The sequence below is a fragment of the Mastigoproctus giganteus genome, chromosome 6 (assembly GCF_048544385.1).
Source record: "Mastigoproctus giganteus isolate SK-2022 chromosome 6, ASM4854438v1, whole genome shotgun sequence".
Lineage (NCBI taxonomy): Eukaryota > Metazoa > Arthropoda > Arachnida > Uropygi > Thelyphonidae > Mastigoproctus > Mastigoproctus giganteus.
Window position 1 is genome coordinate 141,946,731 of NC_143580.1, and position 16,381 is coordinate 141,963,111.

At 38.1% G+C, this 16,381-nt stretch overlaps 1 protein-coding gene across 1 annotated transcript in view; it reads right to left on the reverse strand.

Annotated features, from left to right (window-relative positions):
* Positions 1-16,381, reverse strand: part of LOC150084627 (U4/U6.U5 tri-snRNP-associated protein 1) — a 343,250-nt gene that overhangs the window by 201,384 nt on the left and 125,485 nt on the right. Inside the window, exon 7 of the mRNA XM_090375366.1 lies at positions 14,102-14,198. Within this exon, the coding sequence (XP_090231492.1) occupies positions 14,102-14,198 (97 nt within the window). The remainder of the gene's footprint in view (positions 1-14,101; positions 14,199-16,381) is intronic.

Below are 16,381 nucleotides of genomic sequence, written 5' to 3' on the forward strand. Positions count from 1 at the left end.
CACGAATATATGTGGTCTCAATTCTAATCTCAATGATGTCCATTTCCACTTGCAGTCTGCCAAACTCCATGAACTTTTTCTGACAGAATCTCAGTTATCGGTTGATTCAACTACTGCTCATCTCAGTTGCACAAATTATTCGCTGTATAATTCCTTTTGCCTCAAAGGTGGTACGTGTGCACATGTCCATTCCAATATTCCTGTCAGAAACTTGGTAATTTGGAAGCTCCTTTGACTTAAAATCTCTCTACCTCATTGTATCAAATTCATGTGTTGTCTCTACCATTCTCCCAACTCCACTAATCACTTGGAGCTCTTTGACTTCCTCTCTTTGCAACTTGACTTTCTCCAGTCCAACTTTCCCAACAATGAGGTAATTTTCCTTGGTGATTTTAATGTTCACAACTCCAGCTGGCTTCAATTTTCTAGTCACACCGACCCAGCTGGTCGAGATGCTGAGGCTTTTGCAATTACTAATGACCTTGCAAAGATTGTTCATTTACCTACAAGAATACCAGACAATCCTAACCATACAGCCAACACGCTTGATCTTTTTCTCACAAACAACCCTTCTCAGTGCATGGTCGAAGTGAGTGGTCCTTTATGCACCTCAGATCACAACTTGGTGATTGTCTCTTCTCCAATGGAGCCTTTATCTCATGGCTATTCCCAACCTCGTATTATCTGGCATTACAAGAATGCAAAATGGGATGACCTGGGAGATTTCTTTTCTTTTTTTCCTTGGTTGGATTACTGTTTAAAAACTTCTGATGTCAACATTTGCTTAGATCGTGTTAGTGAAATTATTCTTGTAGGAATGGAATCCTTTATTCCACACTCCACTTTAAAATCTCATCCTTTATCTAAACCTTGGTTTTCCAATAAATGTGCTAAGGCTGTTCAAGAGAAGAACGTTGCATATTGTAATTGGCTTGTTTCCAATTCTTCAGTTTCATATTCTGCCTATACCAAAGCTAGCAACAATTGTAAAGCAGTTATTAATCAGTCCAAACTAGATTTTGAACAGGCTAAGAGTAGAAAACTTGCTTCTTGCCCTAATGGTAGCCGAGCATTTTCTGGTCTCTTGCCAAAGCTATTGGCCACAACTTTTGCCCATCTCTGCCAAAACCAGATGGTTCTGTTGTCACGTATTAAATCTCATGTATTAATGATCTTGGTAAAACACATCACACCATTCCCAACACACTCCATCCAATGCCTCCTGTGGTCTTCTGTCAAAAGGATTTTTACGAATCTCGATGCTAAGAAAGTTCTAGGACCTGATGGTATTTCTACATTTGTTCTCAAAACTCCTGAACTTACACCTTTCTTTGCCGCCTTTTTTCACTTTCTTATTCCAAAGGTGTTTTTCCTTCTGCTTGGAAATTTGCTTGAAAATATAGCCAGTTCCTAAAAAGGGTGACAAATCCCTCCCATCCAATTACTTCTACGCTTTCTAAAGTAATGGAGAAATCAATTAACCGCCAACTCTTAAGCTATCTAGAAACCTTCCGTCTGATCAACGATCGCCAGTATGGATTCCACCAGTCAATCCACTGGTGATATTCTGGCTTATGTTACCCATTTATGGTTAAATTCAATGGAAAATTTCAGTGAAATACAAGCAGTTGCTCTTGACATCTCAAAGGCTTTCGATCATGTTTGGCATAAAGGTCTTCTAAACAAGCTTCCATCTTATGGTTTGCCAACTGTTTTTTGTAATTGGTTATCCAGTTTTCACTCTGATTGCTCACTGAGGGTGATGGTAGATGGCTCTCTGTCTTCTAACTTCTCCAATGCTGGTGTCCCCCAAGGTTCAGTCCATTCCCCCCACTCTTTTCCTCTTGTATATTAATGACCGTCTTCCACTGACAGGAAATCCTATCCATAGTTTTGCCAATAATAGCACATTGCATTCCACTTTCCATTTTGAGAAACTTTGCCCTGCTCAATCAGCTTCAACTTCTCGAATATCCGCTACCAATGCCTTAAATGCCGATCTCCAGGTAATTCTCCAGTGAGGAAAGACAACTTAGTTCATTTCAATCCTTCTAAAATTCAGTCTTGTCTTATATCTCACAAAAAGGATTCTTCTGCTCCTATGCTTATGTTTGGTGTCACTCCAATTTCTAGGCAAAATGATATATCTCTTTTGGAGATTACCCTGACTTCTCTCTTGGCACAAGCACATTACAAATATTGCTTCCTCTGCATCTAAAAAACTTGGTTTTCTCTTTTGCTCTTGGCATTACTTTTCTTTCAAACAGCTGTTCACTCTTTACAAATCGCAAATCCGCCCTACCATGGAATATTGTTCCCACTTCTGCGGTGGTGCCCCCAAAACTTCTCTCAGGCTTCTAGATTCCATTCAGAAGAGGGCAGTTAGGTTAATTAATGACTCCTCTCTAACAGGATCTCTCCACTCACTCCACAGCAGAAATAGTACATCTGAGTAGTCTCAGATGTACTATTTCTGCTGCATGCGTTTTCTACAGATACTTCCATGAGCACTGTTCTTCTGAATTGGCTTCTGTAATTCCCGCTCTCTCTCTCTTTCAAAACAGTCCAAACAAGTGCTGCCAGCAGCCAACATCCATTTAATGTCCAACTTCAAACTCAGAGAACCAACTTTTCATCTTCCTCATTTATTCATTCAACTGCTGTTTTCTGGAACAACCTTCCTTCTTAAGTATTTCCTGAAAATTACAGTCTACAAAAGTTTAAGTGTAATGTCAACAGATATCTTCTTTCGTCTTCTCAACCTCCAACCCAAGCACAGTATTAAGTACTATAGGTTCTGATACCTCTCATGTTTGGGGTTTCATAAAAAAAAAAAAAAAAAATACTGGGTGAATTCGGCATTAGTATAGGGCTAAAATTTTAAAGAAAAATGTGTGCAGAATTATTTGCAACTGTGCATGCTGTAAGTTAATGGAAAGTTAGGAAGCGCGTCACGGACTCTCACTTCTGTAGTTAAAAGGGCTGCAAAGCTGCAACAATTTAAAGTAGGCAAACGGTCAAACTGATCATCACAAAAGTTCTAGTGTTGAACTTTGAGAACTACAGAAAAGCCTTTGAATGACACATATAGCATCTTCTACAAAAGTTGCTTTTAACATTTTGTGGGTTTCTGTTGCACTTTTCCATAATGTGAAGCAAAATTTGATGCAAATTCACTGCTCAATAAATCACCAATTTTAAAATTTGGCAAAACATGCAAAAACTTTATTCCTTGCATGCTAATTCAGACTGACTGTTGATAAACATGTAGTTTGCGGATTACTATATCTAGACAAGTTACTGAATATACTGCAATGTGTCATGACTCACAATAATGCCACAAGTTAAAATCACACAACCACTCCCTGAATATTTCTGATTGCATTCTGTATGGTAAACATGGGGCTTAGAGGGGAGCAGGCATCAGACAGTGTGGTATCAGACAGTCTAAAACACTGATGGATCCCATATCTTTCTATTTCAGAAGATTTAGGAGAAGTCTGGTTGGCCTGCCTCCCTAAAATCCACTCATGCACGATGGTAAGCCCTGTTATGTCACTTAGGTAGCAACGAACGGGTAGAGTAGTTCTCTTTAAGACGCCTTGTCAGCGTGAAGAGGAAAAGAACAAACCCTCCAGCACATGACAGCAAGACAAACCAAATGGCCCTCCGTCCCCAGCTTTCACTCTCCCTCTTACGGCAGAAAGAGGATCAGAGTGGAAGCAGAGGGTGCTAAGAATCTCTGGATACGACCAGGCTACCATGCACGGAAACTGATCTCGACCTGTTAAAACATAAAATTGCTCATCGGTGAAGACGGGATATTAGAGCTGCAAAAGGAATCAGAAAATGTGAATTACATTTTTGGTTTGGCTGAAACAAGAAGAAGAAATGAAACACATAAGTTTATCAAGTGGAAATCTGCTGCACACCAATGGAAACAGTGAAAGGAGCAAAGGTGGAGTTGGCTTTCTGGTTCATAAAGATATAAAAAAAACAACATTTTGGAATTCAAAAGTACATCACCAAGGGTGTCAAGACTACTACTAAGGATTTCTAAGAGGTACAACCAAAAGGTTGTAATGATTTATGCACCAATATCGAGCCATGATGAAGAGGTTGAAGAAATGTACACCGAAATTGAGTGTCTTCTAGACAAGCAGAAAACCCACTACACATCATTATGGAGGACTTCAATGCTAAGGTTGGAAAGAGACAAAATAGCATATAAAGGGGAACTAAGAAAACTTTGGAATTGTTGAAAGAAATGAAAGACTTGTGGAATTTGCAGAATCATGAGGAATGTCAGTAATGAACACTTTTTTTTTTTTTCAAGAAAAGGGTGAACAGAAAGTGTACATCGAAGAGCCCAAATGGATTAACAACTAATGAAATCGACTTCATCCTCATTCACAGAAGATATATCGTGAATGATGTTACCGTCCTGAACAAGGTAAATACTGGAAGTGATCACAGAATGGTAAGATGCACACTTGATATAGATGTTTTTTTTTTGTTAGTTGTTGGTGCATCGGCTTCTGCGGCCATAATGCACCTCACAAAGTTTTTTGCATTTTACTCTGATCCAAGCCCAAGGTGGGAATCGAACCCGTGACCTTTTGGTTGCCAGGCAGGCACTTTACCCACCTAGCTAGCCCGGTCGGCTGATATAGATGTAAGAAAAGAAAAGAAAAAACTGACCTGAGTAAATAATACAAAGGTCTTTGAGATAACAGAAGAGGAGAAAAAGCAGTATGTACTGGAACTTAACAAGTTTGGGCTTCTGCAGACTGCTCAGGACCAAGATATTGACAAGGAATATTACAATTTTCTGAAAGTGATAAAGCTCAAGAAACCTATAGGGAAAAAGAAATCCAAAGGAAAAAAAATTAGTCAAGAAACAACACCTGTCATGATGAACCGAAGAAAACAAATGAAGAGCACAGTAAACACTGACAAGGAGAAAATTGGGTACACTGAGATATGCAAAGCCATTAGAAAGAGACTCAGAGAGGACATAAGAAGATTTAACACAAGAAAAGTAGAACAAGCATTAAGGGAAAACAAAGGACTTAAATCAGCAGCCATGAGCAGTAATACAGAGAGACAAATGATACTGAAACTGAAGAATAGTGATAGTGTACTTATAAATAGCAGAAGACTACTATAGAGAATTATACAAGGAGCGAGGGAATAATGCCAGCAGTGGGGAAGATGGATTGCAAATTAGTAACATATACAACATACCCGATATCCTTCCTGTATTGAAGGAAGAACATGCGTTGAAGAAAATGAAGAATCAGAAAGCCCGGGGGAAGATGAAGTTACTGTAGGGCTGTTAAAATTGGGAGGAAGAAACATGACACAAAAACTGGCAAGACTCTTCGAAAAATGCATCAAAAAAGGTATGAAGCCTAAGGAGTGGAATAATGCAATCATAGTTTTGCCACATAAAAAAGGAGATAAATCAGAAATTGGAAATTATAGACCAATTAGCTTGTAGTAGTAGTGGCATGTGATGCAAGAAAGCAAGTGTATGAGCTTATGCAGCATCAGCCAAAAAAAAAAAAAAAAATCACACCATTTCCTCCAAATGCTGGTTCAGTTCCTCCTTAAATTTATTCAACCTATCAACTTCCACAACGACAGATGGAAGTTTGTTCCAGCAATTAACCACCCGCTGGCTAAAGGCAAATTTCCGCACATCTATTCTACATCTGTTCTTTCTTAATTTGAATTTATGCCCCCTTAGGTTCGTAATCTGAACAAGTGGAAGGATACCATCAGAATTCAGCATGCTCAACCCATTCAAGACCTTATACACCTCGATCAGATCACGGCGCAGGTGCCTAGTCTCCAGCCACTGCAATTTGCAGAACTTAAACCTCTCTTGGTAAGAGGATCCCTTCATTCCCCTCACAAATCTTGTTGCCCTTCTCTGTACACGCTCAAGTAAATCTACATCCTTCCTAAAATGAGGCCTCCAGACCTGTACGCATTACTCAAGGCGTGGCCTGACCATTGCCTTATACGGAGGGACAATCATCTCCTTCTCCCTGCTAGCAAAATACCTATATATCATTGACAAAACCCCTGACCTGCCCTGGCAGCCTGTCTGCATTGCTCAGAAAATTTCATATCTGACTGCACAATTACTTCCAGGTCTTTTTCATTTTCTACCACCTTAAGTAGTAACACACAGTTGGTACGTTTCTCTGGGCTTCTACCCATATGCAGTACTTTGTATTTGTCAAGGTTAAACTTCAGTTGCCACTTCTTAGCCCATCTGCCCAAATTATCTAGATCCTGTTGCAGCAGCACGCTGCCATTACTGTCATTAACAACCCTGCCAACCTTTGTATCATCTGAAAACTTCGACATTAAGCTTGATATACCTTCATCTATATCATTGATAAATATACAAAACAGTGGACCCAACACCGAACCCTGTGGGACTCCACTAATAACATATAATAGTCCACGAAGAGCAGCACCCATTGATTACCATACCACCCTCTGTCTTCTCCCACTTAACCATCCTTTTATCCATTGTAGCAACTTACCCTTAATACCATTCTGCTCCAATTTGTACAATAGTCTTTCATGTGCAACAGTGTCAAAAGATTTCCTGAAATACAAATATATGATATCAAAATTATTTTTTGCATTCAGTTCCTTTGTAACCACATCATAATATCCTATCAAATTTGTCAGACAAGACTTTCCCTTAACAAACCAATGCTGTGTCTGAATTATTGCTGCAGTCTTGTCTAGGGCGCCTCCGTAGCCAGGTGGGCAGGAGCAGCAATGCATAGCCCACTCTTCTTGATTAGACCGGGGTTCGAGCCCGTGAGCCACCAAATATGGAGGATGTGGAAAGGTCAGGAAATGACCACCGCATCTCCCGGAGCAATATGGCCTTAGTTGCTAATGCTCCTAAAAACCAAATAACAAACAAACAAACAAACCAGTGACTCCATTATTTTACCTAGAACAGAAGTTAAACTAACTGGTCTGTAATTACTCGTGTCACCCTTCGATCCCCCTTTGTGAATTGGGGATACATTTGCACATCTCCAGTCTGTGAGAACCTCCCCTGAGTCCAATGATGCTCTCATAATTATGGCTACGGGTTTGCTTAGTTGCTTTGCCATCTCCTTTAATATAAATGGATAGATCCCATCCACCCCAGGTGCCTTTCTTATGTTTAACTTCAACAATTTCTCCTCCACTTTGCTCTCAGTTATTACAAAATCATTAAGTATCGTGCTACAATTTGATAATCTTCTGCCATTTTCACACCTTAATAATTCCTCATGTGTGAATGTAGATGCAAAATACTCATTCAGTTTGTTTGCTATTTCAGCAGGATCATCAACAGTCGAACCATCGATGTCAAGTGGACCAATCAGATTCATCCCCTTCCTTTTAGAGTTTATATAAGTAAAGAAATCCTTGCTGTTTTTCTTAGCATCTTTTGACAAGGATTTCTCGTAATCTGCCTTCGCCTGCCTAACCTCTTTTGTGACTTGATTACAGATTAGCTTATATCTGCCATAGGCTTCTTGTTATCCTACATCTACAAGTTTTTCACAAGAGTCATTACTAACAGATTAGAAAGAATACTTGATGAAAATTAACCAAAAGAGCAAGCTGGCTCTAGGATAGGATTCTCAACTATAAATCACCTTCACGTAATATCACAGCTAATGGAGAAAGAAAATGAATATAAAACAATATTATGCCTGTCATTTGTGGATTATGAAAAGGCATTTGACTCTACAGCATAGGGTAATGTTTCGGGCACTGGAAAGACAAGGCATAGATACCCCATATATTATGATTTTAAAGAAAATATATGAGAATACTACCTCCTTTATTAGACTAGACAAAGAGAGTAATAAATTTAAAATTGAGAAAGGAGTTCAACAAGGAGACACAATATCTCCGAAGGTGTTTACTGCTGCCCTTGAGGAAGCTTTCAGAAGATTAGACTGGTTGCAGAAAGGAGTCAATGTGAATGGAGAGTACCTAAACCATTTACGATTTGCAGATGGCATTGTGGTCATAAGCCATGATCCCAAAGAATTAGAGGAAAATCTTAACTTTAACTGAAAGGAATATAATGATTGAAGGAGCAGTAATTGAAAAGGTGGAGTCCTATGCTTATCTGGGACAAGTCATTAGCCGTAATAATGATAAATGGCTGGAAGTCAAGAGAAGAATAAATTTTGGATGGATAGCATTCAGGAAATTAGTCACATGATGAGGAGCAATATCCCAATTTGTCTGAAACGTAAAATAATGAACCAATGTATACTTCCCACCATGACTTATGGAAGTGAAACTTGGACACTCACCAAAAGAATGGAAGAGAAGCTGAGAACTACAGAGCGAAGAATGGAACAAATTATATTGGGAATCAGAATGTTAGATACGAAGAGAAACATATGGATTAGGCAGCAAACTGAAGGACACTCTTATCAAAACTAAAGAACTAAAATGGTCTTGGGGCATGACACATAGCTCGAGACATGATGACAGATGGACTAAGAAAAGAACAGAATGGTACCCAGGAGGAGCTAGAAGAAAACTTGGAAGACAACGACGGAGACAGACAGATGAAATTCATGAGTTTGTGGATAGTAAATGGATGGACATTGCACAAAACGGAACTGTGAAGTTGCTGGAGGGGCCTTTCATCCTGCAGTGGATTGAAAATGGCTGATGATGATGACAGTAAACATTTGACTGAATCTTGCAGGAGACCCAAGTCAAATGTTTTACTAAAATCAAAAATAATATTAAATTTATTTTCAATATGCAGTTCTTGAGCAACTCTGTCAAAATAGCTAACCAGGTTGGTTTAACATGATTTTCCTTTACAAAACAATACTGTGTTTGCTTCAGAATATCAATTTCAGTCAACATGCCTCTGAATAGCATTCCTGATCACCTGCTTCCATGACTTTCCCTACCAGAAGACCAGTCTGACTTCAGTGTAGGCACTCGCTTCACTCTTGGAACGGCTTTTATATATTCATGATACACTGGCACTTTCTCCAATCCAAAGGAACCTCGTGACAGATGATGAAACTGGTGTCCATCAGATTTTATGACTTTCATAAAAAAAATTTTGGCTCACAGGTTGTGAATAGCTTGTTCCCATTCCTCAGGACACATTAAAAATTTTTTTTTGTTGGCTAGTGTAATCCGAGTCTTTCCTCACATAGTTGTCCTTCTGCCAATCTCACCATTTGAGTTGCCTGTCATTGGGTCCTTTCAAGAAGCTCAATGTCTTTTTTTCAAATGAGGTCTCTATACTTGAACACAGTATTTCAAATGAGGTCTTAGCACTGCCTTAGGCACCTCCGTAGCCAGGTGGGCAGGAGCAGCAGTGCATAGCACACGCTTCTTGATTAGACCGGGGTTCGAGCCCGTGCCCACCAAATACAGAGGATGCGGAAAAGTCAGGGAATACCTTTCCGCATCCTCAACCACCGCATATCCCCGGAGCAATATGGCCTTAGTTGCTAATGCTCCTAAAAACCAAATAACAAACAAACCACTGCCTTATACAATGGCATTATGACTGCCCTATCTCTACAGGATAACATTCGATAAATCATTGACAGGACACCATGGGCCTTGCTGCCTGTTTACACTGTTCAGAAAACTTCATATCTGCCCGTATTTTAACTTCCAGATCCCCATCCTCCTCCTCCACTGTTTCTAATTCAACATCACCAAGTGTATAATTTATTTGTGGGTTGCTATTCCCCAAGTAAGACCTTACATTAAGTAGCATTAAAGCATAGTTGCCATTTCTCTGACTATCTTTCAAGTCTGTTCAAGTCATCCTGAAGGGGCACTGCTTGGCACTAATCATTAACTACCTGCCAATCTTTACATCATCTGCAAATTCAATATCATGCCTTCTATTCCTTCATCACTGTCATTTATGAAAATGAGAAACAACAGTGGTCCAAGAACAGATTCTTGAGGGACCCCACTCCCAATGGTACACCAATCTAAAAAATATCCATTAATCACGACCTTCTGGGCGCCTCCATAGCCAGGTGGGAAGGAGCAGCAGTGCGTAGCACACGCTTCTTGATTAGACCGGGGTTCGAGCCCGTCACCACCAAATACGGAAGATGCGGAGAGGTCAGAGAATGACCACCGCATATCCCGGAGCAATATGGCCTTTGTTGCTAATGCTCCTAAAACACCAAATAACATAACATAACATGACGACCTTCTGCTTTCAGCCATGCAGCCACTCAACAATCCATCTTAGAACCTTACCAGTAATCCCAGCCTATTCATCAAGCTTATACAGTAACCTCTCAGGAGGGATCGAGTCAAATTCTTTGCTAAAATCCAAATAAACTATGTCATGTTCCCTAAATCCAGCTCATGAGTGTGTCAAAATAGCCTACTAAGTTATTTAAGCATGATTTACCCCTAATCATTACCTCTAAGATTTTTCCTACCACTAAAGTCAGACTAACTGGTTTGTAATTACCAACTCTTAAAACCATTTTTATGTAATGGCAGTATAACGACACTTCTCCAATCCAAGGAATCTCTTTTGTGTCCAAAGATGCCCTCATAATTAACCTCAATGGTTCAATACACTACCTTGCACTCTCCCTCAAAACTACAATGTATATGGCTACTCCATGTACTTTACTTGCCTTTATGCTCAAAAGTTTTTCTAATAAAATCATCTGTAATTACAACACCACTAATTTCATATGCTTTCTGCCTCACTTGCACAACTTCTCAGCATGAAGGGTTGTTGTTGTTGTTTTGGTTTTTAGGAGTATTAGCAACTAAGGCCATATTGCTCGGGGGATATGCGGTGGTCATTTGCTGACCTTTCCGCATCCTCCGTATTTAGTGGTGACAGGCTCGAACCCCGGTCTAATCAAGAAGCGTGTGCTACGCACTGCTGCTCCTTCCCACCTGGCTACGGAGGCGCCCAGCATGAAGGGTCTCTCTCTCAATAAAGACCAATGCAAAAAAGTAGCAACTCAATTCATCTGCAACATCAGCTGGGTTTTCTAAGACTATCCCACACCCGGTGCACAAGTGTCCAATCTGATTAGCTTTCTTCTTTGTTGTATTCACATATATGAAAAATTCCTTGTCCCCATCCTTTACTCTCTTAACCAATACTTCCTCATATGCAGCCTTAGACTCCCTGACCTTATTTGTGGTACTATTACAGATCAAGTTGTACCTGTAGCAGTTTTCATTGCTCTGTAACTGTCCCATGCTATCTTTTTCTGCTTTATTTGACTAGTCAGTTCTGAAGTCATTCATTTCAGCATCCTCCTCCTGCAATATTTTTTTAAAGGTATGTATGTGTTCATGAATTCTGTGATTTTTGCTTCAAAAGTATTCCACAATTCAAATATATTTGCCATGTGAATTGGGAGGATTGCCGAGGGCAATCCACCCAATTCACTGATGCCCCCATAGCACCTTAAACTGTCAAAGTTCCCTCTTCTGAAGTTAAAACCAATGCCTTTAACTTTAACTACTGCAACATTTTTCTTCATCTTCCAACTGACGATTGCCTGACCACTTTTGCAATGGTTCCTGTGCTTTAAGCACTGTGATATCTGATTTGTTAGTAATGATGAAGTCAAGAATACTCTAACCCCTAGTACTTTCTTTAACATGCTGGTACAAATAATAATCATCTAGTTTATTTTAAAAAGTTTTTCCACCATGGTGAGTTTCCCTCCCACTTATTCCAGTCAATTTGGGGCAGGTCAAAGTTAGCCATAACATGAATGGGTGACTTTAATGATGAGAGTTACTCACTCTCATCATATTCTTCACAATCTTCTGGTCTGTAGGTTACTCCCATTCTCATTGCTCCTTTTCTTCCAACTAACTCACACCACACAGATTCTATGCTGGCAGACATAACTTCAGACTCAGCAAAAGCTCTTTTTGTGCTCAGGCTGTTTCTAATAAGATGATGATCCCTCCACCCCTTCTATCTTCCCTAAATATACTATACCGTAGTGGAATTCATCATTACCAATTTCTGTGTTGCACCACGTTTCTGTAAGCCCGATTATATCAGCAATAGTTGTCCTAACCAGGCCAGGAGTTCAAATTCAGCCATTTTATTGACAACACTCCTGACATTACTGCAGACACCATTGAGACTTTCTACAGTTTACTACCCTCACACACTCCTCGAAATTATTTAGGTTTGTATCTAAAGCTTTATCTCCCCCCCCCCCCACCATTTGAAACATTGCTACCCTCAGAACATTTTATCAACATCAGCTGTTGTGGCAACAAACAAGAATTCATGAGGTGAGTGCAAGCATTATTTTGATCCATATCATCAGATAAATGCAGACCTAAATTACCCTTCTCCCCCCCTAACTAGCAGTTTCCCCTTAACCCTTAGGGTATCCTCAATGGTACTGGCAAAACTCCTTGCACCATCTTTTGTTCAAATGAATACTATCTCTACAAAATAGATTACATACCTACAAATGCAGGCCATGCTGATAAAAATCCCCCCCCCACCCTGAGCCTTGCAGATTCCCTCGTCTCAAGTTAATCCAGAAGGCTTTCAGCATATAATCCCTCCTATCACGTCTGCGCAGAATTGCAGACACGTACACATTCTGACCTAACTTGCGGCATTTTTTCAGCATAGTCCTATATTTTTCCAACAGATGGTCAAAGTCGTGAACATGTAATATTGTTAGTCCCCACATGAATAATAACTCTCTCTTTACCTCCCTTAAATCTGACAATATTTTGAATTATCCATACTAAAATGCATAAAACTATATTGTTGGTTGGGGAATAGCGGTGACTTTGAAATAAATTGCATTTTGAATAATCTGATATTAAATTAATGAGAATATATTGTATTGATTTTGGTAATATTACCATATCTTCATCTACTCTCAAAACGGAGAAAACAACAAAATCTATAATGATACTATTCCTGGTTAGTTGGAAGAAAAAGAAGAATTAAAAAAAAAAAAAAAAAAAAAATGCAATTACAAATAATGCAAACACATTTTCCCCATTCTATAAACTAATAGCTAAATGCACTATCACAAACAACTTAACACTAAAACTGCCTTCCTGGTTAGTTCTAGAGTTTTGAAGGACTGTTATTTCATAACTCTTGCAGATTCAGAAACTGTTCATAGAAGCTATGCAAAATGCAAAATAACTCATTCCACAGCAGAGGACCAAAGGAATGCATAATGTTTGACTTATGACATCATGTGAAGCTTGCCCAGCAAAGTATTCAGGAACTTGAATTTTCTGCTCTTCTGTTTACAAATCTGAGTGGACAACTCTAAGCAGTCAATTTAGAGAAACTACTTTTTGTCTGTTTGCTCATGTTACAACTCAACTTGTGAAAAAAAGCTCTATGAGAGAGTCAGTTGAATTTTTTAATTGAATACATTGATGTTACAAAAAAAATTTTTTTTTTTTTTAAATCTCTGGTTTGCAGTTATGATCATGAAGTTTACATTTGCAATGCTGATAGCCCTTTACATTTTCAGAAACAGTAAATGAAAAATATTATGCGTGCACATTTTATGAGGTAAACACTTACAAATATTTTCCACTTATATTTTAAAATGTTACATACAAATGTCTCAAGATTTCTGTTTTCAAAATTTCATTAAAAAATAACCATAACAGTTATGAATATGATATTTTAATTTCATAAACCTCACACCAACACTGATATGAAAAATTCAAAAGGGATATACGTTTTGCCATGGAATAGAAATCACAAAAAAAAAAAATATATATATATCACTTTACAATGTTAAAATTATATTTTACCATTATAATTAATGTAGTCCAGATAGTGTATTAAGAGCATTAGTATCTGTCTGCAAAGTATTTGAGGATCAATGTAATCCCCATGCAACCTACTTGCATTAGGAAAAATCATACACTTGCTGATCTGATGGCTAATATAATGACTTAATATGGAAAATTAATAGCATTACATTTAAAGAAAAACAAACGTCAATAAACAAAATTTCTTTTAAGAATATAAAATATAGCATGGAAAATTACATACCTTTATCTTTTAAGGTTAAAATAACATGCTGACCTTCTCTAAACCATGTTTGGGAATGACTTACAGCTAATCCTCTTAAATCCCTACTGGTATAGTTCTAAAATGAATTAATAAAATGGCATCAAATATTTGCTTGCAAAAATTTAGTAAAAATTAACCTTAACTTTTCCAAAGTTCTAAAGCAAATTCTTAAAGTCAGCAACATATAACATACAGACAAACTCTGTGTAATGCAAAATTCACCCTTATGCAGTACACTAATACAGAATAAATATCATCAAACATAGTCCAATTCATATTCACATGGATCACCACTGAAGGACCAGCAAAAAACTATCACAATAAAAATTGTGGCAGATTTATTTCAAATCACCTGGATCAACAAGGTCCTCTGTATTTGTAAGGATACCATGGTTACACAGTGCAAAATATGACACTGGAAAAACTATCCAAATAGGTACAATTGCACATACAGTCGGTCCTCGTATAACACGTGTTTACATTACACGAATTCGATCATACACGATTCATAAATAGGGGAACGTTATCTTATATAACACGAACCGAATTCGCTTATACACGATTCGCCTTTGTGTTTACAAGAAATGGCAGTCAAACGCGGAATCACCCCAACTGAACGCAACACGATAGGAATGAAGAAGAAGATTCTGAAAATGTATTTATGTGTTTTATATCAGTGAAGGGGAAACACATTTCACCATAATAACGTAAAAACCAACACAATTCCAGTTATCGATATAATAGCAAATGCAATTAGATGGAGTTTACTACCAGTTTATAACAGATTCCACTAACAGAAACGAAACTGGAAATTGTTTTTATTGTTTTATGGTAGTAACCCCCAGAAATGTGCTTTAGTAAAATGTGAGGTGTTAATAGTGTATCTCGGCCTTTACGGTGTTGTTTATTCAGTTGCTACACGCGCGCAGCTTTGTTTATGTGTATCACGCGTGCCTCCTCGTTTTGTAATTGTGCTTTATTCCCTAAAAATGAGTAAAATACTTAAAAGGAAGCGTTCTGGCTAAGACACTGCAGATTCAGAGGGGAAAAAAAAAAAAAAAAAAAAAAAAAAAGCAATATCGATAAACAGAGGCGGACTGGATCAAAAATTCTTAACCGGGAAAATTTATAGTGGCCTCATACTACGGTTTATGGCCAAAATCACACCGGCCTCCGGCCCACCGTGGTTTGCCCCGTAAGGCTTCTGTCCGCCTCTGTCGATAGAGAAAAAATATGAAATTGTGAAACGCTTTGAGCGAAATGAAAGGCCACGTGATATTGCACGTGCTATAGGCCTAAATCAGGCAACGCCGAGAATTACAAAGAATGCAGAGAAAATAAAAACAACTTTCATAGCAGGAACAACTCAGTGTAATTAAAATCCATTAGATTAAGACACAAGAATTGGAAGAGATGGAACGGCTGTCATCTGTTTGGATAGAAAATCAAACAAAAAACAAGTTTGCTTACGATAGAAGCAAAAGCATTAGCAATATTTTATTACGACTTACGTATTATAATTTATACTTACGTATTATAAAATACGTAAGTATTTTATTACGACTATTTTATTTAATATAATAAATTTTTTACGAATAAAATACGTATCTTATTCGTAAAAAATACTTTTTTAGTATTAAAAAATACTAAAAATACTTTATAATATTTTTATTACGTATTTTAATCGTTATAAAATACTTAACGTATTTTATAACGATTAAAATTACCCGATTATTTATTGTTTGGTAATGTTTTGGTTCCAAATGTGTGTTCAATCTTGGGTGGTCGGCACCTAACCCTACTTTTCCCATAGGGCCTGTTGTTTATATTGCACGATTTCGCATTGCACGAGAGTTTCTAGGAACGCAACTATCGTGCTATACGAGGACAGACTGTATTTTGATAGTTTTGATATCAGAACAGAAAGTATTGCAGACACCAGGAAAAAGAATGCAGAGACTTGTAGATAAACAATAATTCCTTTATTCTAGAAGCAAGAACAGTGCAAGAAATGTGTAACAATACATTTAGGACAGTCTGGAAAGTTTAACCGGCCAAAATTGATTTCGTATCGATATAGCAGATACCGGAAGTTTCTACGTAACTTGTAACAGAGTAATCAGAGGATTATAAACTATAAATTATAGCACTACTTACGTGGTGTTTTAATAATTTAACTTGTCACGTAGACCGTAATATGTACGACAGTAATATTCATACAGCTTTTAGAATCGGTGACTGGCATAGATATAATATTGA